This window comes from Montipora capricornis, chromosome 8, assembly GCF_036669925.1.
Source record: "Montipora capricornis isolate CH-2021 chromosome 8, ASM3666992v2, whole genome shotgun sequence".
In the NCBI taxonomy this organism is placed as follows: domain Eukaryota; kingdom Metazoa; phylum Cnidaria; class Anthozoa; order Scleractinia; family Acroporidae; genus Montipora; species Montipora capricornis.
In genome coordinates, this window is record NC_090890.1 from 50,050,535 (window position 1) to 50,073,034 (window position 22,500).

The 22,500-nt window shown below is 41.9% G+C and overlaps 1 protein-coding gene across 1 annotated transcript in view; it reads right to left on the minus strand.

Annotated features, from left to right (window-relative positions):
• Positions 1-22,500, minus strand: part of LOC138014097 (uncharacterized) — a 69,711-nt gene that overhangs the window by 736 nt on the left and 46,475 nt on the right. Inside the window, 10 exon segments of the mRNA XM_068861125.1 lie at positions 1-3,261; positions 3,863-4,120; positions 5,186-5,357; positions 6,139-7,364; positions 9,910-10,093; positions 12,422-12,646; positions 14,440-15,066; positions 17,993-18,235; positions 19,659-19,811; positions 21,254-21,394. The exon segment at positions 1-3,261 is cut by the window's left edge and continues 736 nt beyond it. Of these exon segments, the coding sequence (XP_068717226.1) occupies positions 599-3,261; positions 3,863-4,120; positions 5,186-5,357; positions 6,139-7,364; positions 9,910-10,093; positions 12,422-12,646; positions 14,440-15,066; positions 17,993-18,235; positions 19,659-19,811; positions 21,254-21,394 (5,892 nt within the window). The 3' untranslated portion in view covers positions 1-598.

The following is a 22,500-nucleotide window of genomic DNA, read 5'->3' on the forward strand; positions in this document are numbered from 1 at the left end:
CTCAAAATATCACTTGGCTCTCTCTCATAAGTCTTTCGCGATTATTCAGTCTCGTTCACGTCCTACAATATGGGCGAAGTATCCTAAAAATAAATTGGTACGAGCGGTTTCAGAGTGAAAACAGAAAATAAAAGATTCTCTGTCAGGATGCTTACGTTGTCGTCAAAATTTGGTGATTTCACGTCGTCGTTATGCAGAGGACAGCAAACATACTTGCTAAAATCCGTGCTGCACAGTACATGCAGCACGATTCTTTTTCCTCTTTTAACCAATGATATTGTTTTGTCATGTTGTCGTTGCCGTAGCCGTTTTCGTTGCTTACTCTTGAGCCTGCGCGGTAACACTTCCGCAAGCTCCTTTCCCCTTCCGAACTAAGCCCGAGTTTTCGTATTAACGCTCAGAAGAACTGGGGAAAACGCTCAAGGCCATGGAATTAAAGCGAACACTGAAAAATCGTTTAAAATACAATATAATAAATGTCTAAAAAGTATGCTATATCTTTACGTTTACTAACTACCTTTATAAGTATATCTCGGTTTACAACTCTCAACTGCAATGTTCCTGATTAGCATTCGCTCTCCTCGTTAGTCAAATAGATCTATTTTGGCGTCTCCTTTTCCACGCTTTCTTCTGTTTCACCCGACTTCACCAAAATCTGTTCATCATCGTCTTCCTGAGCTAATTTCATCTTCGTCTTGCGCTTTTTGCCTTTTTTGGTCTTCACATGATCCACATCTCCAAGTTCCAGCATCTCTGCGAACAGCTCGTCCAGACTACCGAGCTCTTTTTCGAGTGTTTCTTCATCTTGTTTCAATGCCATATCTTTCTCAAAGGCGACGTTTTCTTCTCCTGCTACCGCTTTCTTTTTCTTTTTCTTTTTCTTTTTTGGCTTTTCCTTAGTCTCATCAACTGCTTTCCCCTCGGCAGCTTCTGGATCCTCCCCGTCATTTCCTTTCAGCGTCTTTTTCTTTTTCTTCTGTTCTTCGTTTCGATCTCCTATTTCTTCTCCAGTTTCGGCAGACACCATTCCTTTCTTTTTCTTTCCGCCACCACCGACAGCTGATTCATTTTCTTCAATATCTCCTTCTCCTCTTACCTTCTTCTTTTTCTTCAATTTTACCTCACCAAGGATTGTTTTTTCCTTGTCGCCGTTTATTTCTGAAGAGATGTCTTTCTTGTTTTGTTTTTCATCTCCAGACAAAACGTTTCCTTTTCTTTTCCCTTTCTGTTTGGTCTTCACATTCTCTTCGCTGCTGCCTTTATCCTTTCCTTCTTCGGCCAAATCATTTCTCTTTATCAGTTCCTCTTGCAGCCTTTTCTTTTTTATCTTTATATCAGAGCCGTCCTCAGAAAGCTCGTTACCCTTTTTGTCATCCATGGGGACCCAAGCTTCTGTTGGCGGGTTCTCTTCTGGAGCTTCTCCTTCGTGACTTTTCTCTGCTTTCCTCTTCTTTTTCTTTCCAACTTCGATCTCCATATCGCTATTATACGTACGCGATTCGGCATCACAAACTGGCGAGTGCCCAGACAGAATACTGTCCAACTCAGCATCGGTGGCACAACGACTTTCTTGATCCCGTCGTACGTCGTCGAGGATTTTCAAAAGCTCAGCTTCTGGCGCAGCTTCTTCAACCACCGTTTCTCTTGGACTCATGATGCCGTCTCTTTGAATGGTAGTATCCGCGTTCTCTTTTTGTTCTTCAGTTGTGATTTCGAGCTCAGCGATCAGAAAAGCTGGGCTCTTCACGCTCACTGTACTCCCAGGACGATCCGTGATTCCGAATGTTGGTGTCATTGTTGTAATACCATCTTCGGCACCAGCCTCGTTTTCCGAACCGCTCTCGTCATTACTCGATTGGTTGTCTTCGGTATCGCTCTCGTCAATGTTCTCGCTATCACTGTCGCTTTCGTCAGAGGAATTTTCTCGGCCATTCACTTCTTCAAAAACTAAATCCTCCACCATTCGCTTCTGTTGATAGTGCTTCAATATTTCCTCAAGCTCTTCCTCGGTATACTGACTCAAAAAACGCTCGAACACAGGAATGGAGTCACAAAGTTCGGACTCGTAAAAATCCCAGTCCACCTCCATAAGTAGCCGTATCAGGTTTTTCTTCTTGTCTGTACAACTTTCCGTTTGAAACCACCTTGTCTTTCGCATGTCCTCGAAAGCGATGTTCCTCATAAAATGGATGGCATTGTCGGCGTTGTCAACGATTTTATCAAATTTGACCTCCAGGTCACTCTTAGGCTCTTTGTAAATTGGATGTATGGCATGGCCCATTGACTTGCCTATGTTTTCTTTGAGACGGTGAATCATGAAGTCCACTATCTCGTACTCATTCGATTGTTTTTCCACGTCGCTGCGAACTTCCGTAAAGGCATCGTTGATTATGGATATGAACATGTTGAGGAGAATAAACACCATTGATACCGTGTAAGTGTAGAAGAAGATTTGTGCAATGATGCGATTGGCGTGCTTCATTTCTTGCAAAGTAAACTTGCCCAGAAGAGTGTCCATCAGCGATGCGCAGCTTCGCCAAAATGTTCCAAACTCTGCCATGTACTGACCAAAAACTAGGCTTGCAAGGAGTGCAAACGCCAGAAACGCCACCGAGAACATGAACATGAAAGATACCAACTGGCCAATGCAACGTTTGAGGACCTGCTGTAGCATGGACATTCGACGGTTAAAGCGCAGAAGTCGAAACATCTTTAGAAATGAGAGGAAGACGATGACTCCAATGATGCATTTCAACCACTCGTCCAAGAAAGCCGTGTAGTGGAAGCTGACGAACCCTGTCCTGTCCTCTCGCATAAAATGCAGGGCATCTTCGGTGAACTTCATTCGCGTAAAGTACAAACCCACCGCAGATAACGACAGAAGTGTAAGTACAATTTCAAGGATACTCCATGGATCCCTCAAATGCTCCCTTCCTTTCTTGATGGACATTCTGATCTCTTTGAATACAAAGAAGGCACAGAACAAGAGATACACGATTTCACAGGTTACCACGAAGTACATCTCCCCACCTACGTACCGGAAGAGACGGAGCGTGAGAATGTTTGGGTATGCAGTGAGACTTCCGGTTGGAAGTTGTTCAAACAGAAGTGTCACCACACAAAACAGGTTAATGTTTGCGTTGTAAACAGCAAATTCAGAGAAGATGGCTCGTGTGTAACGATCCAACCAGTTGTTTTCTTCAAGCTCTCGAACTAATTTGAGGGACTCGCTCAAGTTGTTGGGTAACACCTGCACGTAACCTGCAACAAAATCGAACATGCAAACGTCAGAGAACGACCGGTGGCTCAGTTAGCAGAGCATTGGGCATTCGTGCTGGAGGTCGCGGGTTCAAACGCCGGTCGGACCAACACTCAAGGTCTTAAAAAGTGACGCCTTTGTAATTTCTTCAGCAAATTTTCAAGTCTTCCCGTATAAGAACTATAACCTGTAGGCCCTGTCACGGTCTCACAACCTTTCCTTTAATCAACCGGCAACACTGTGGACGTCAAAAAAATCCACACACTATTCATGAAGAGTATGAGGGGAGACCCCTGGTGTTGTGGTCTGTCCTCCATTCACATGCTTGCGTGGGTTGGGTGGGTGGGTGGGTGTGTGAGATTAAATATGCACTGATAGCGGCTGCCAGAGGTGCCTTTAAATGCTGACGTCCGTTGTCACCCCAGAGAAAGAATTGTGACATGTACGGTATATAAATTCTTTACCATTACCATACTCTTTCTCCTACGCGATAAACGTGAACCGTCTAAAAACTCTTTGTAGTCTCGGAAATTATAGCCCAACAAAAGGTCTACATTTCAAGAAACTCAAATTAAGATAAGGCTGCCAAATCTACGAAGTTACCTCCTGCGCTGTAGGTCGCCTTGTAACCCCAGTACGGATAAGTCTTTAGTTCCTCCCCCGTTTGAAAATCCCAAGGGCCTTTCTCAGTTGGTTCGACTGTGGTTGTGGGGGTGGGGGTAGAGGAGGCATTATCGTGCGGTTCTTGCCGTTTAGGCTTCCATCCAGGTAAGAAAGAATTCTGGTCCTGTTCCGCGATACTGTAGAAATCGTTGCATTCTTTGATGAAATATAGGAACAGGCGCTTGTAAGTGCAGGTATCTGTCAAAACAAGAGACAGTTTGATCGAGATCAAGCGACAGTTCAGAGAATCAAAATGAATACTTCCGATCACCAGGCCCGAATGTTTTACTTTCGACCTAACAAAGTCGTCCCGATTTTCCAAAAAAAGAATGGAATTGCTCTTTTTGAAAAAAAAAAAAAAAGGGAAATAATTCAGCCAGGAGAGACAAATATTACTGGTAAACTCTCAAAGGCTATGTCCCCTTTGGCGCTCCCCTAGGAGTAACAGTACTAGATTTTACTAGTCAATGGGAGGTACCCAAGGGGGCTAAAGGGCAAACCAAAGAAAATGACGGCTTCTCAAAACACCTCCTCAGTATTTCTCTAATTCTCCGAAAGACAATAGAAAATGTAGAGGCAAAACCACCGTCTGGAAGATTATAAAGTGGAACTTATTGAGAGAAACAACAAGCAACTAAAACCAACAAAAAGCTTCTGCTGCCTTTCAGTGAAGAGAGTTTTCATAGAGTTTGGATGGAACACTTGTCAGTCCCAAGTTATGAAACAACGCTATGACAAATCCTTATTGAGGATGACAGGGAAGTCTTGTGGAGGACGGGGACAATGATCCCCGGGGGACGTATTACGAAAAAGCAGTTTGAATTTGTTTCGAAGTGAGAGGTCGCGGAAGTCAATAGGACTTTCGGTGACGTTATTCTTCGTTTGCACTCACGTGACTAACGGCCATGTTTTTCCAGCGAACCAAAACAAGCTAAACGCTCCTGGAGGTTAATTTGGATAATCAACGTGGCCGAAAAGTTAAGTCTTCTCTGGCGACGCAAACATAAGAATAAGTCTAAGAAGGTTATGCGCCAGTGAGGCCAGCAGCGGCAAATTAAAAGAACAAGATCAAACACGCGCAGAGTGCGTGTGGCCATTCCCTTTCGCAACAACACGATGAACGAATTGGAAAACAAAAGATTGAAGGAATTAACTAGTCAAATCGACTCGACAGGGATTTTGCAGTATATTTGGAAACGGACTAAGCTAAACGTCTGTCCTCTTCAAACGAATAAAATTTTCGAAACCAAAACAAAACGGTACCTTTCTTGATCCTAAGTTGCCTCAGACGAGCCACACTCAAGACCCAGGCAGTAGGAACGTCGGCAACGAATCCTTTGTCATAGGGTGTTAAGTTGTTGTAGTACAATTGAGGCATCAAAGAAGGTATGAACGTCTCGTTCAGCCATTTCCAGTAGTGGTGTATTTCGTGCACCTTGACAATGAAAAAAATATCCGTGTTTTTATACAACTCAGCTATAACACGAGCAAGTACAAAACAAAAGTCACAAGTCATAGGTCATTGTTTTACCAAAAAAGGAACAACCCTAACCGTTTACCAATGCTAACCTAAGGCCTAAAAACTTTTGTTTAGGCCTAATTAGGATTCTTTCTCTATTGGTAAAACAATGACCTGTGACTTGTGACCTGTGTTTTGTACATGCCGCTATAAAACGGTTCCCACGAGTCAAGGCTACTTGATAATATTTGAGACGGGACCTATACAGTTTAACTTCCTTACCCGAGAGGATAGTGTAGTGGCCGGATGCAGGAGCTCAGACTCGCAGTTTTCAACTCTCACATACTCTTGTATCGCCCGTTTCAGTTTGTCCCTTCTGGAATGTTTGAGATCGTTTATTTTCACCGGTCCGACCGGTGGTGCTCAAGTCTCCCTTCCTATTTGACCTAATTGTTGTACCAGTTATCTCAGGATCACAACAAATTCGCATGAATCACTCTGATCGACGCGCAATTTTATGCAAACGCATTGCGGATTGGGTCGGGTTCCGAAATTGAAATCTAGAATCTGGAATCTAGAATCAGGAATTGAAATTTGTATGTTGGCCCGACCGGGATATACACCTCCAGTCTTCAACCAACTGAAATAAGATAAAGAGGAAGCACTCGATTCGATTCATGTTTATTCATACGCCCATCAGCCGCTCCGCTGCCGTGTATGTAAGGTTTATGATAAAACTGACAGGTCTTAAGCATACCTTTCCATATGTTAGGTTCCCATTGTAGGCAGCTTTTTCAAAGATGTTGCTCATGTATCTCGTGAACTTAGACGTTGTTAGATCTCTGTTTCCGTAGCTTATGGTGAGAAGTACCAACAGAAATATGACATACCAGATTATTTCCCTAATAATGGATTTCATTTGCTTTTCCTTCATTCGCAGTTTGCGTGCAATCTCCAACTTCGCCTCATCGGGGGGTTTGTCGTTGATCAGCTGTTTCAGTTCCCGTTGGGTTTCAAGATCCAGATCTTCTGTGGTCTTATGCAACCATTCCTCGTCGTTCGCGAGGGCGTTCGCGTCCGTCAAAGAATCCTGTTCGGCCTTATTGGGGTCTTTGACGAGGACCGCAAAGAAGGTAGCCAACGCAAAGACTTTGATAGGTTGGTTGAGAAGCACGTCTTGCAGGAATGATACAGACATTGACATGAGCCACTGGGCAGACTTTTCAGGTCCGAACTCCATTCCGTACATAACGACAAATGATGCTGAGGCACAGGTAGCAACGAAGGCAAGACCGTACGCTATGTAAACAAACCAATGACGGAGGCCAGGTTGCTTTGAAGTCACGGGTTTTTTCTCATCTTCGGCTGCCTCAATATCAACGTCATCTGCACGCGTGCCTTGTGGCTTTGCTGTGTATCGATTTGCCTTCGGTCTTGCTTTCCGGAAGATAGTGACAATGATTAGATTGACTGGAAACACTACCACGCTACTCACTATACCGACCGAAACTTGGCGAATGGAAAAGCTGAAACCCATTATCCTGATAGCGTTCTGGGGCGTTTGGTTCTCTCCCACCTTGTAATACATCGCGTTTGAAACCATTGTGCACATGAGAATCGACAAACAGCAAGTCAGCCGCTGAACACGCGTAAAAGTACTTCTTGGTGGGCGAGCAACAACAGAAAACCAGATATGCCCGTCGGTGAGGTTTTTTCTGATCTCGGACGCGAAAAGGACGTTGAACTTCGTCAGCTCTTTCTTGGAGGCCGGATAAAGGATCCTTTCGACTTTACCGTCGCTTTCATCGACAGCGAGCCAGTCATCGCACACGAACCACCAACGCTGGTCTGTCTGAATGTCTTGGATCATTACACGAAGGAGATTCCAGGAAGGATAGTTCCCGCTGTTGTTGTGCCATATTCGAATGTGTTTCAGGCTGCCGAGAGACTGGGGCACAGTCAGTAGGAAAGGATCAACGGACCCTACAAAGAAAGAAAATTGGAATTTGATTACGATGTTCTTTGACAATGCCTCGGTTTTTAAGTTCAGCGTATCCAGCAGCAGAAATATCATTCCTGTCCGGAGAGAACCTGTTCTCCACACTGACCTTAGGAACTTTTCTCGAAAGTCCCGAAACTTTACGAGCCATTCTCGGGAGTCACAATTTCCTCTGTATCTCAAGAACCGAGTGGATTTGAGTCGTCAAACTTTACAGTCAGTTTGCCTTTTGTTACCTTGAAAACATGTTAAAAGATTGGCGTTCCTGAACAAGCGGTTGGGTGGCAGGTTCACAAAAGGCTTTTTGGGCCCAAAAATTTTTCTGGACTTTCGAAAAATGGGCCCCTGCTGCCCATGGTCGAGAAATCAAAGTATTAATTGTTGCGAATTACTTGTGAACGGGACACTTACTTCCTTGGTTTTACTTACTACAAGAAAACATAAGGTAAGATGGCGGCTCAAAACATTAATAGGGAGCTGATCAGAAGCAACGACAACGGCGACGGCAACGAGAACGTCATCTCAAAATATAAATTCGAGTCATTTTAATCGCTTCGTGACAATTTCAACCTTCTTAATATGACAAGGGTGTGGTATTTCCTCAAATATGACACTCGTCTGAACGGCACTTAGTATTGCATTGCGCATCCCTACTGCGCACGATTTTCGCGTCATTAGCGCGCACATGAGCACGTGCGCAAACCAAACGTAAGAGATTTCGCTCAAACTAAACCCGATAGCGAAGTAAATGTTCCTTTTCTCTCAAACGAGGACGGTGACCCCCGATTTTTTTTCAGGTATTTGCTAAGAACAGTGTAATAAAGAACATATTTGAAGAAGAAAAAAAGTTTGATAGTAGGACATGAATTTTTTTTGGAAAACAGTTCCGTACTGGGTGTATTTTACCCAAGGCGAGGACTTCAACCTAACCACGGAACTGACCTAAAAAGCGCACTATTCCCACAACCAGGGAATCAAAGACGGCGTCTTTGAAGTAACCAAGACTTAATTCTGTACGAAGGTAATTCGAATTTTTAACGCAAAAACATTAAGAGATTTTAAGAGCCTGCTGACGCGTAAACAAGCACGGTGATCCCATTTTTTTATTGCATTTTTTTAATGTTCATATCATGGATGTTAAGTATGCCAAGTTTCCAAAAAAGTTTGATAGTAGAACAATTTAAGGAAATTACCTTAATTTAGGGGAGAAAATAAAAATTTATCCTCATGATCAAGTGCTGACGTTCTTGATGACACCTCAAATTTGGCTATTTCACGTTGCTGTTTGGCTGACGAAAGCAAAGGAATGGACAACAGCGAAAAACGCACGTGCAGGGCGTGCAAAGCTATGGTTTTTGCCTACTAAATATGCAAATTTGTGACGTTCTTGTTGCCGTCGCCGTTGTCGTTGCTTAAGCTCCCCAGCCGCAAAAACGTCCTTTAATAGTGCTAGTTTATGATTCTTACAGTGTTTCGTTATTATTTCAGTTTGCTCAACTTCCACAAATTATCCAAACTATCCAAGAACTGAATAGGCCTTATTGACGATGGCCGCCATGTTCGTTTTCAAATTGTCATGCAAATTAGCCATGTGTTATGCTGTGGGGGGGGAGGCAAACATTGGAAAAACGGCAAATTGCGGAAAATCGGCTGGTCGAAATATTGAAATAACATTGCTAAAAGTTCATTTTAGTATTTAGAATTAAGTACCTTTTATAATAATTTTATATCTTTTGATTGCCTTTGACATTTTGACTTTGTACTTCGTTATCTGCTCATTTTTCGCTAAACTGAAAAACACCGAAGTAACTTGTGTAATGATAGTATTTTACCGCTTAGGTGATAAACATTCCATGAACGTGAAGCAAATCATCTGTGTGGCTGAGATGTTCGTTATAACTTCTCGAAATTGTGTTGTTTTCCCCCTCAGAAGTGTGTAGCTAATTTGCATGATAATAGCAAATCCAACATGGCGGCCATCGTGAATAAGGTCTATTGGAAGGAACAGTGTTGAAGCTAAGAAAGAAAATTAAAGATTTGCCCTTATGCACTCGCGTCGACCCTGGAAGTTGAGATTTGGTCATCTCAAGTTGCAGATTGGCAGAGAATGGGAAAGAAATGTACAAATTTTAAAGCGCACGTGCACAGCCATTGTTTTGCTTATTGATGTTCATTGTTTGATGGCGTTCTCGCTCAGGTTGCCGTCCTAGATCTTAAGGTCCCTATTATTGGCTAAAAGACGGAACATAGGCTCGTGCTGCACGCATTTTTGTACATTTCTCTCCCGTACTGAGAAAAAAAAACAGATTTAAGGTTGTAACGACAAGCTATGAGCACAACAGTGAATCTTTGATTCTCTCTTTTTAATTCAAATCCATCTATAGTTATCCAGTTATAGGATAAATCGCGCCCATATTGTAGAATGTAAACACGATGGATTAAACCTAATATTTTCAAGTGATGTTTTCGTCGCTGTAACCGTCGTCGGTCCTAAACTCCCTATTTATTAATCTCAACGAAACAACCCACCTGTTTTGAAGTTTTTCCTGTTGTTATCCTTCAAAACCCTTGGCTCACTGTCTCCGAGACCTCCAGTCAGAACGATCGAAACTTCAGCACTTGTGCCGCCTCCTCGCGCAAATCCCGTGTGAACATGTATTTCATAGCAATACGTATCTCTTGAATCGTTGTCAGGAAGTAGGCTTATTCCAGTCTGCAAAAAAACTCGCTTGTGAGTAGCCTGTCAGTTTACGTGAGCTACACTCTGGACTTTGACGTCAGTCCATGTCACCCAAAACAATCCTCACTCACCCGGACGATCGTACTTATACTTCACTCCAGACTATTTTGCGATATTTTACGCGAGAGTGCTACACGAACAGAGATTCGTGCGAGACATATCGGGCTCAGTCCTGATTGGAACCATACTGTCTCTTGCTTGCCACAACCGACATGATCTTGAGACTGGTCTGTATTATAGGCGAATCTTTGCTGACTTCATTTTTTTACATTTTGTCTCATCAACATACGAGTTTGCTGACCGCAGGAATCGTGCTATTTACAAATTGACTTGAAAAGGTAAAAGAACGTGTAAAACTTAGCTTTAATAACGAGCGAGTTATTAGCCACCAAAAACTAAGAAAATCGTAGGTGGCAAAAGCGCTAATGAGTCCATACATTCTTTGTCAAATTTAAAAATTTCAAATCGTCATTACTCAGTGATTATCTGATAAATTGCGCCTAAAGCTTCAGAGATAGCTCATAGAGCAATTTTCAATTGAGTGTCGAAAGTAATTAGCGAATTGCTTTGGTTTTGCATTACTTCACTCAGTGATTGGTTCAAAGTTCTCGCGCCACTTTTTCAACCAATAAAAAGTGAAACCAGAACCAATCGTTGAGGAGCAGTCGTGGCTCAGTTGGCTAGTGCGCGGCCTTCGGAGCGAGAGGTCCCCGGTTCGATCCTCGGTGACTTAAACGTCTGTTTCGACTTTCCTCTGATCCGTGTAGCTATGGCTTTAAATACCCGTAAAACGGAGCACTGACAGAGGAAGCGTGTAACTTGCAACTCTCTTCAATGGAACAAAGCTGAGGATTTAAGGACACCCACCAATAGACCAATTTCGATATATTAAAATTCAGTCCAAAACAAAAGACATCACCTCGAGGCTCTGGGGAATAAATATAAGGATTTGTATGAGTTTATTCCTTAGAGCCTCGAGATGATGTCTTTTGTTTAGTACTGAATTTTAATATGTCGAAAGTGGTCTATTTTATGCCCAAATATGGATAAAAATAAGATCAATTTAATTCAGCTGCACGCGCGAGAAAATGAACGAGCTACGTTACATCCAAATAAACGACAGTTAAACTCTTCAAGGTCAAGAGCTGGTCGGCGGGGTCATCAAACATGCATGCTCCTGACACGTTCAAACATTGTTGATCCAACAAATGTTTTATAACAATGTTCGAACGTGCAGCCGGCGCTTTAAAGTCCCCAGTGAAATCAGCACAGCATGGTTAGCTTTATAAAACAGAGCAAGCACCACAATTAATACGCTGATGCATCTCTACGGACCGCGAATCATTTGAGACAAGAGAAAATAAATGGGGAAGAAAAGTCATCTCCCATAACACCCTTTGCCATAGGTAAGATGTCTCAAGTTATTGCTACATCGACTCCCACGCTGTACATACAGCTGTTTCGAAAGGGGTTGTCCAAAAGAAGCATAAAAGCCTACGCGACAATGCCGAAAGGCATTATGGTAAACTGTCAGTTTGAGTCAACCAAAACATGACGGTAATGCTATCGAAAACGTCACCTAGAAATACGTGCTCATCTTTTCTTACTGACATCGAGATAGAGAGTTTCAAAATTCAGTCAAATGATCCAGGCCATGAATTAGTAACAAAGGGTTAGAATTCGCAGAGAAAGCAAGATTATGACGACTTTAACCTTCCTTACTTTATGTGATGTTTCGCAGAAAAAGTTTGAGAAATGTACCAAAAATCGTGGCGCACGTGCAGAACCATCGTTTTTGCTAATGAATCCTTTTGTTTTTGGACGTGTTTTGGTAGCGTGATGGCGGAAGAGACCTTGAACACAAGTCTGTGCGTACTGCCACTTCATTAACTCTTATCGTCGCCATAGTAGGTCGTCACTGCACGATCGTGGCATCTTCGATTCTGGGCATATTGAATACTGTCCCATACTACCTTTCGGCATTGTCGCGAACGCTTTTACGCTACTTTTGGACAACCTTTCTTCAAACAGCTGTATCCCAAGGGGATTAGGCAACAACCACTCATGTGTTCTGTGTGGATAGCCCACGTTAAGAGAACACATTCCTGCCATACGATTGGCTGTTGCCTAATCCCCTTCGGATATGTACAGCGTGGGAGTCGATCTAAAACATTACCCAATGTATGGGGAATGCCCTCTCTTCCCTCTCTATTTTGTCTTGTTTGAGAGTAGTGCTGTATGTCGTTGCTATGAACGTGTGCGAGACGTAAACAACCTTTAACCTTTACATGGAAACATTACCTTTAAAGCATCATTTCTGTCAGCTCTTCGAGCGGGAATCAAGCAGATGATGTAGACACCAAGAATCACGCAGGCCGTGATAAGCGCAAGCGGACTTTTTAGTAGTTTGTCAAAGCTCAAATACTTGAAGTTGATCTTGTTCGGTGGGACAAAAAAATTGCTCCCGAATGTTGTCAAGTGGTTGGTTAAGCATTCTATCACGGCCCGGTTTGTTTTTGGACCCACCTGCCACGAGAGAAAAAACACCGAAACGGTTAAAGATGGTTTAATATATCTCTCAGATAAGGCGCGTGCTATGATTGGCTAACTTAGCGGGCCGTATTCTACAGTCCTGCCCAATGTTTCACCCCCTAAATTGGAAATTTCGATGCAAAAACTTTCTAGCAATTTTTCATTTTGTTTGTGTGAAAATAAACTTGTGAAATTGTTTAAATCTTCCAAGCAGCCATTTCAAAAAGCCAATAAGATCTATTGGTTTTTCAGTTTTTTACGCACGCCAATCATTTGAGGCCGTTGAGCGTTCCTCCTTACTTTAACTAGTTTCCTTTCCTGCGCGCCTCAATACCTTAGAGATACTCTCTTCTCCGCAGAGGCTACAGGTGAAACCTCTGAGCGAGGTACACGCGGGCGAAAAAAAGTGAGGTAATGAGAGAGCAACCGGGAGAGCCTCGGTTCGCCCGCCCAATCGATCTCGTCTCTTGCGCCTCCAATCACCTTGCACAGCGGACTCATCCTGACGCCTTACCGATCACAGCCGATCAAAGCCGATCACCTTACCGATAAACGAACCTCTGTGGAGGAGAGAGTTAGAGATATACTTAATACCTTACCAATCTCGTTTTGTCGGTCCGTAAAGGTACGGATCCTCGTTTCTTCCTGTTGATCTATGACCTGCGCGCTTCACGCTTGTATTCATTTAGGACGCAATTCTATTGGGGTCAGCGACCCATAACAATAAACACGCAATTCCGATAATTAATAAGCATAGACCAACAGACCAAGATATTTGCAGACAAATATCGGGTCCCACGGTTGCCGCACACGTGACCAATCTAAATCAAAAGGGTTTTATCTAATTATGGTTGGTTGGAAAGGTCTGGTTTCGCGGGAAAGTCAATCTTAAAATATCGCGGCGTGTAAAATACATACCTACATACATACTTTATTTGTTATGTAAGTCGATAAAAAAAGGCAGCTAAATAGCTGATGTGGAAGTTGATCTGCGTGACACAAATAGATTTCGAAGTTGTATGCTACTGGTCGTAGTCTTCTGATTGTGACAGGGACCAGTTCACTTTGACGGGGCTAGGGCACAGAGTTGCACTTTAACTGGTATGACAGATCGGAGCGAACTATCGTTGCCCGTGTGAACGAATTAGTGTTCCCTTTGTCTCGAGCACACGTCAATATCATTCGAATCTCTCTGATTGGCGCGAAATTTACATGAACGCGCGTTGGCTTGTGTCGTGTCTGGGCAACCGGAAAGTTCTGTTCCATTGGGCACATGGAATTCGCGAAATTTCAAACGGAAATTCTTGTTGAATGAAAGGGTCATGATTTCGAGCCCGGTGTAAACAGAGGATTGCCATCCCCCCGATCCAAATCTACCAGCCCCCCCCCCCCCCCGCCCGCTTAGTAGGGAGTCTTGTGTGATTCATTGTCCTATGGCTTTGTGGTCCTCTCATGGGCGTAGCCAGGGGTTTTCAAAGGGGGGGTCACACTGTGTCAAACAGAGGGTACTCGCGTTTTCGCAACCTGAATATTGTAGGTTGTTTGAGTAAAAACACGGCTTACTAACGGGGGGTCACGGGCACCCCAGGACCCCCCCCCCCTCCCCCCCTGGCTACGCCCTTGCCTCTGGTTCTTCCACTCTTGCACAGATATAGAACCTTTCTATTGGTGAAACAGAGCGAACTTGTCACACGATCAGCCATGTTAGCTAATGATCTTGCCACATTTCAGGGCTGTCTAACGCACAAACACGTTCGTTTTCACTATTGTTAATTATTTTCTCTCACCTTAGTTCCCTCTGTGGACCACACCTCCCTGTCAACGTCGTAGTACAAACACATTGAGGTATAGACTGAAAAGTTATAGGGTATGGTGTCGTCGGAAGTTATTTTAGCTTTTTCCTCCTCTGATAGCGAGTCCTTTCGCACATATCGTAGCGACACGTAGTACGTTCCGGCTGCTGTCCAATTTAGCGCATCATTGGACAGAGAGAGTTCGCACCCTGACGGGTCCGAAGAATTAGATGAGTTCACACTTTGGCAAGATCCAAGTCCAAGTTGAAGCGTGCGCTTAAAGTCATAAACTCCCTCGAGCGGCTTCGGTTCGCCTCCTTTTCTTACGTACAGCTCTAAATCGACGCTCACCTCCCATTCTGCTCGAATGTGCACAGTAGATGCATTCTGCTCTATTGTAAAGGAGTGTACCTTGTACTCCTTTGAACTGACTTTACCCTCCGTATTGCCGCGCTCTTTGTCATTTCGGGGAATAATAATGCTGATCGCCGACTTAAGGTTTTTGATGTTCAACTCTCGAAGATTCTCGTCGGAGAAGGATAAACTTACTGCAAGACTCTTCACAGAATTTCCCTTTTCTTGATCTTGGCTGGCAAAAAGGCTTGTGTTAGATACCATGCTCTGAAAGGATAATAATAATAATAATAATAATAATAATAATAATAATAATAATGATAATAACAACGGAGCACTAATTGGGGACACTAACGAAATTAATTCAAATTAAATCAAATAATGGTTTTTGTGGAGAGGGGAAAACCAGAGTACCCGGAGAAAAACCTCTCGGAGCAGAGAAGAGAACCAACAAACTCAATCTACATACCACGATTGCTTATTCCATCTGCACGTTAGGTGTTCCCAGTTAGTTACATAAGCAGTGACACTTTGACAATGAAATAAAGTTCATAGCGTAGTTGATTTCCGCGAATCCTTGTCTACTTACTCAGTGTTGACTTTCCGAAAAAAGCCTACATTAGTCTTTTGGATCGAATTCGAGGAATTTAACGAGGTCTTTTGATCAAAAAATGTGCTAACCTTTGTTTGATGATGTCGGCTGAATATGCCTGTATTTTCATCGATAATAAGCAGTTATTCACGAAAGTGTAAACTTATTTAACAATTATTCCATGATCGCGCTTTGGATATGCGATGGTAAATAGCCAACGAGGTGCGAAGCGACGAGCTGGCTATAACCAGTCTCATATCCAAAGAGTGCGAATAAACTGATAGTTTTAATTAAAATTTAATTAAATTCTGAACTGTTTTGCTTCCATAACGACAGGATGTTGTCTCAGTTTTTGAAAATGGACTGACGCAATCAGTTTCCAGATAAGGTCATTACGGTATATGAGCTGATAACCGAGATGGAGTGAGCCAATCAGAAAGCTTGAAATGCCATATCCGAGGTCGAAAATTTGATGATAGGGCGACTTTCGTATGACCTTCAAAAAGTGTTCGCAATTTGTTTCACGGACCAATGATTGACAAGATTAAAACAAACCTCCTTATTCCCGCCAAGGACACTCCTAATATGGGCAGTAAACAGTTCGATTGCCCAATCACATTACTGCATTTCAAATGACGTCAAAGCGAAATGCCGATCGTTTTCCAGAAAGTTCTATGGAGATATGACGCTGTTTGCATCCGCGTTCGCTATTAGCCAACGAAAATTCTCGCCCGTTTGTTCTTGTTCGATAAGCCAGTCAAATGTTTTGCACTTTTGGTTAAGTTCTGTTTTTACGTTTATTTTTCAAGGTTATGTGAAAGTCGCTATACCGGTTATTCCATTAGGCGACGTGCTTTGAATACGAGAGGCTAAACAGCTAACGAGGCTGGGTAGCGCTGCCTTAGTTATAACCAATCTCCTCTCTAACAAGAGAGCTGGGATGGAGCAGTGGTCCCACCAATGTGGACCAGGTTCGACTCCCATATTCGGCGTCGTATGTGGGTTGAGTTTGTTGGTTCTTTACTCGGCTCCGAGAGGTTTTTGTCCAGTTATGCTCCGGTTTTGCCCTCTCCTCAAAAACCACCTTACGATTTTGATATGATTTGATTTGATTTCTTCACAGTGTCCCAAATTAGTGCCCGCGCGTTTAACACAGTCGACTCTCCAACAAAAATTATTATTGTTATGTTTGGATACTTGAAAATTTCGCTTCCCTTTGCAAATTTTTAAAGGGGGTGGTTCTTAACTACCAAACCTTTGCTGTAGATCCCTTCAAATAGTCATTTCTCGAATTCCTTTAACTCTACAATTATCCTTTTTGCAAAGTGTGTACTATTTATTATTCCTTTGTCTGGTTCGACTCACGTTACCAAAACAGAAAATGCCTCAAAACTAAGCGACTTAACTACCGGTGTGTTTTTCACAAATTTTGAACGAAACAGTTTCAGAACACTCTAACAAATCTGTAGCATGGATTTTAAAAGAAATTATTTCTCAAAAAAATCATGACGTCATAAGGTCCTCCTTAGATACGCTTTTCAAAACATCAGTTCCATTTTTTTGTCCAAATAGAAATTCCATGCTATAGTTTACGAAAAATAATGGGGTGGTTCCCATCCAGTAACCGCCTCTTCCTTTCGTTTCCTGAGAGCTTTTACCTCTTTTTCACCGAAACGCACGGCAGAGGGCTGAGACTTGTTGCGCATGCGCCTTCTGATTGAAGTAATGTCAGATTTTCATTGAAAAAGTTAGTCAAAGAACCATATATGCAACCTTTTTGTAGGGCTCTTGACTAAAGAGCTTCCTTAGCAACCATTGTCTTTCTGTAGTTAAGAGCCACTCCTCTTAACCGCGGCAAGAGCGGAAATGAACAGGTAACAAAGCTTTGACAAAACTGAACAAAAGGGTAGAAACGCGCGATACCCGAGGTTGAAATTTTCATAATAGAGCTGATAAAAACGTAGGGGGTGAATATTTACAACTTTCAGAAATAACTGAATTTTTTTTTTAGTCCGGAGCTCATCGAGGTACTAGTCTATGGCCAAAATTCAAACTTGTTGTTCTTAAATCCATAATGAAGAGTGTTGTTGCAGCATTGCAAGATGGCGGGTAACAACAGAGTCCAAACCCTTTCATAGTTTCAGACCGGGCTCGTATAAACTTAATCATACCGGTATCATGTAATAAGGACCTTAGTACCCGGAGAAAAACCTCTCGGAGCAGACTAGAGAACTAACAAACTAAACCTGTCTAGGAATCGAACCCAGGCTACACTGGTGGGAGGCGAGTGCTCTCACCACTGTACAATCCCCACTCATAATTACAATAGACCATATTCGTATTCCCAGTATTGGACTGGAACTAGCTTGCAATGGAGGCTAATACGGGGAAAATATTAAAAAGTAGTTTCATTTGAAAAGATTTCCCCGCATTAGCCTCCATTGCAAGCTAGTTCCAGTCCAATACTGAGAATACGAATATGGTCTATTAAATGTAAGAATTCCTATTTAAAAAAAAGGGCTCTGGAATATTGAGAAAATCTATTTGAGACAGGAAGGGAAACAAACAGCTACTTCGAGGAAATTTTAGAGAAAGACTTACTACTCTTTGAACGATTGAATTAGTCGCGAAAGAGGATGAAAAATCAGATGGCAACACAGCTTCGGTTCCATTGATGGATATTGTTTTGTTGCCAAGCTCGTCTAGCTTTTCCATGCAGACAGCCGCAGTTATAGATGTCGAACTCAATTCTTTCTCTTCCTCCCCTGGGATTAGGGTCGTCCCCACGGCTGCCGTCAGATTTTTTAAAGTATCCCGTGCCGTCTTGGACATATTTCTGCCATCCTGTAATTAATAGTAATAATAATCATCATCCATGAGTGCTGACCTTGACAAGTGGACAAAAAAAATTGGCGTAGAGTACCCCGTACAGCTTTTACAGAAGGATTCCCTCTTAGAAACTAAGAAGATTATCAGGAGAGTGTTTTGTGTTTAAGGTTCATTGGAGTTATGTGGATACCCAAGGTTACAGGTGGTAACCATCTATCCACACAAACTGTACCTAAGTCGATGAGGAACGATAATTATAACAATGGTAATAACAATGGTAATGCAGAAGTCTTGTTGTCGCTAAATCGAGATTTCCTTAATAACTATATATATATATTTAAAGTGCTACTATGATCAAGAAATCACTTCCTTTTTTTCCCTTCAGAGTTTGAAAGTGTGTTTACTTAACACCTGACTTTGACCTGAATTTTAACCTCTTTTCTTTGAATGCAAGTTTTGGATTTCACGGTCCGCAATAGCCCTTTTTCGATATATTAAAATTCAGTCCCAAACAAAAGACATCATCTCGAGGCTCTGGGGAATAAACTCATACAAATCCTTATATTTATTCCCCAGAGCCTAGAGATGATGCCTTTTGTTTAGGACTGAATTTTAATATATCGAAATTGGAAATATATATATATATATATATATATATATATATATATATATATATATCGAAATTACTCACGTTCAAACCTCAGAAGGTTGGATCTAGATAAAAGTGTTGTCACTTACTCACTAGCTTAAAATTTCAGCGTGTAAATGCAGTTTATTACATATGCAAAACACGAATTCAAAAGTGTGAAAGCCCGCAACTCCCGTGCTGCACATTAATTCAGCCGTGAACACACGCATGGCATTCTTAGGGCCCGATTACATGGCGGATTTCAGCCCGGTTTTACGGAGTCTGGTGGCTTCGCGTTGCTACCTGAAGATGCTTCAGTGGATTCTTGGTTTAGAGAAAATCATGTTCCACGAGCCTGGAGTGTTTATTTAGCGACTGGATTCGATTTTCGCGAAAAAAATCGTGCTTGTTTTGGGTCGATCGGAGTCCATAAGCTGGCCTCCGTCTCCTACCTTGTCACTATATTATGAGGGAAGGTGAACGTGGACCATTTTCCCCGAAACTTCGTGTACGTATTAAAGACAACAACAGCTCACCACATGGTAAGTTTTATCGATTTTTATTTCCATTTTCTAGCGAATTTTCTTACCTAAACTTCGCCTTATATGTTCTCTAACACAGTGAGCCTGGGATATCTGTGTTGCGTACGGCTGTTTCGATGATCGCCTTTTGTTGTAATAGGTCAGTTTAGTTTCTAACAAAGCCGACTTGCTATCGTTAACCGTTCAATTTATTCCATTAACTGAAACTATCTTTTAAAATGTTTTTAAGGTACCCTTCTCCCGATGCCATCATAATCTATAAACGTACCTCTCGAGAAGTGTTTATTGCACGAAGGACATTGTCTGTAGTACCAAGTAAGATTTTTGCACATTCCTCTATTTGTTCGCTCGAGGCCTCTCCTCCCTTAGCTTGCTTTAAAATCGCGTCGCTGCCTTTCTTCGAGGAATCAGAAAGTTTTTGCTGTTGGACAAAAGAAATGGAAATAAATGCGCCAGCTGGTGCTATGCGCCTCGACACTAAATCCTATTGTTTAAAAGTTCGAATCTCTTGGAACAGTATTCAGAGATAGAAATTCCCAATCTGGGGCGCCCAACTACTATCTTTCTTCTCGCTAAAAAATATACATTGTGTCAGCTGTGCCGTGTAAAGCAGTCTAGCTTAAAATTTCAGCGTGTAAATGCAACTTACTATAAATACAAAACACTAGTTTATAAGTCTGAACACTCGAAATTCCCGTGTTGCATATTAATTCAGACGTGTACACATGCATTGCATTCTTAAACTAGTGAGTCTTTTAAAGTTAATAATGGTCGGCCATTTAATAGGAAAATTCCAGTAAAAATAAACAAGCGTCTTTGTAAATCAAAGCTTACAACTCGGGTCACTTATTGTTTAGTCAAAGTGCTACTACGATCAAAAATCACTTCTCATTTTTCTTCACATTTCGAAAGTTCTTGAGCTGAATACTCGAAATGCGACATTTTATGTAATCAGTTCAAGAGAAAAACTATTTTGACGGGAATTTTTTCATTTAACGGTCCCCCATTAGCTGTTGTGGTTCTGACAGATAAGCACTCGGAGAGCTGGATCGAGGAGAATATGACGTCATTTACCCACTTTCTTAAAAATGCAGTTTGTGAATGCGGCATAATTAGTATGCAGAACTGACACAAATTTGACAACCTGAAAACCAAAAACTCTCATGTTGCATACTAATTAGCCGCATTCAAACACTTCATTTTTAATCTAGTGAGTAAATGAGGTCACTTTCTCCACGATCCAGATCGCTGAAAGTCGCACCAAGTAATGGCGGTATATTAAATGAAAAAAGTGGAGCTAAAATAAACGGTCTTCCTCTTGAAATTACCCAAAAAAAATTTGCCTGTTGAGCATTCAACGCAAGTTCTATCGAAATGTAATTTTTTTTTTCGTCGTAGATGCATTTTAACATAATTTGAAATCCAAAGAAAAAGAAAAATTGATTTTTCTTGGTCATAGTAGCACTTTAAGTTATCCATGAAAAGGTGGTGTTAATCTACTTTCCTTTGCCTAAAGTCTAAGTCTTACCTCCTTCCATAATATTTGCGAAAATGGTTATAGTGCAAATTACAATACAACGAAGGTGAAAGACTTTTACCCTGAAAAAATCCCTCATTAATATCAACTTTCGCCAACGTTTCTCCACATGTTGTCAAAACTGCTTGTCAGTTCGTCAACGATCTCTTAACAACGGTTAATTTACGCATAGACTCTTGCACTAGTTCAAGATCATCACCACCATCATGCACCTATTTACAATTAAAATTTTTCACAGGCCAAAAATTAAACCCTCAGTTTATGCCTTGATTTGGCTCCCTGTCAATTTCTTGCTCCAAGCCCTCGTTTCTCATCTATCTACTTACGTTCATCTCTGCAGTGTTGTCTTCTGGTTTATTAGTAACTGCTTTTATGGCGGTAAACATTTGCGTCATATCCTTTAAATCCATTTCTTCCGTCAATTGCGTGTCTTCCCCCAATAAGGCGTTGAAACAAGCTTCCTTGATCTACGAATGAATACACGAAAATTGCTTTTTAAGAATAGGTTATAAAAACACGAGAGAGAGAAAGAGAGAGAGAGAGAGAGTGTGTGTGTGTGTGTGTTAATAGGGCAAACTGCAAAAATAGTAAGAGAAGTCGCTCCCGTCTTTGGCGGCAGTCACCTTGGTCCAGTTCTTAGCTCCCAGGAAAGTGAAAGTGGATTTATCTCAATTAACGAGAGACAGTGTATGTGCGGTATCGCGCATGTTCTAGCCACAGCGAATATCACCGGTTATAAGCCAATCGAAAGCGACGTTATAATTCGTGGGGGAAATTTACACGTACGCGAAAAAATTTCTCGCTCAGTCATCCGCGAAGTCGACCGTCCTTGGCTGATTAGTGATTGTTTAATAATCGAGAAATTTTTACGCTTACGTGTAAATTTCCCGCAGGAATTATATCGTTGCTTCCGATTGGCTGATTATGACATTTGTTACAGCTACAACGTGCGCAATACCGAGAGCCCTTTGACCAATTAAAAGTAACTAACTCGATGTCATGGCGCCACCGAACCGGACCTGCCTTTGTTTTTTTTCGGAAAAGATAGTCGAAAAATAGACCGATCTGTAAAAATGCTGTGGCATACGCTGAGAAGGGGAGTTGTTCGCTTTTAGTCATGGGCTCATGGTTTCATTACTCGGAATATATTCCGAGTTTTAATCTGGATAAAATTTAGTTTTTTGGGCAGCAAAATGCACAAAGAATTAGGAAGCGGGGACTTCATTGGTTAAGGTGGCTTAATACAGTTTTCCGAAAAATATATAGACGTAAACAAACTTAGAAAGCGTCCAGCTCTGTCAATGCAATACCAAAATCGGCTATTCAGTCCTTCAGTCCAACTTGCTTTTAGACCCTCTAAACCTTCCAAACTAAATGCACCTATTTCTGTTTCTCATATATTCCGACTAAACGCTTCTAGAGCGTCTTGCTCAATCTAACTTGGGTATTAAAAAATATATATGGCAAATTATGGTATCCGTTAAGGTGCTACTTCTGAATCTTCCACTCTGCCTTGTCACTGAACCGGTAATGGTATCCTCGACTCGCACCTGACGTCATGGCAGACATGTTG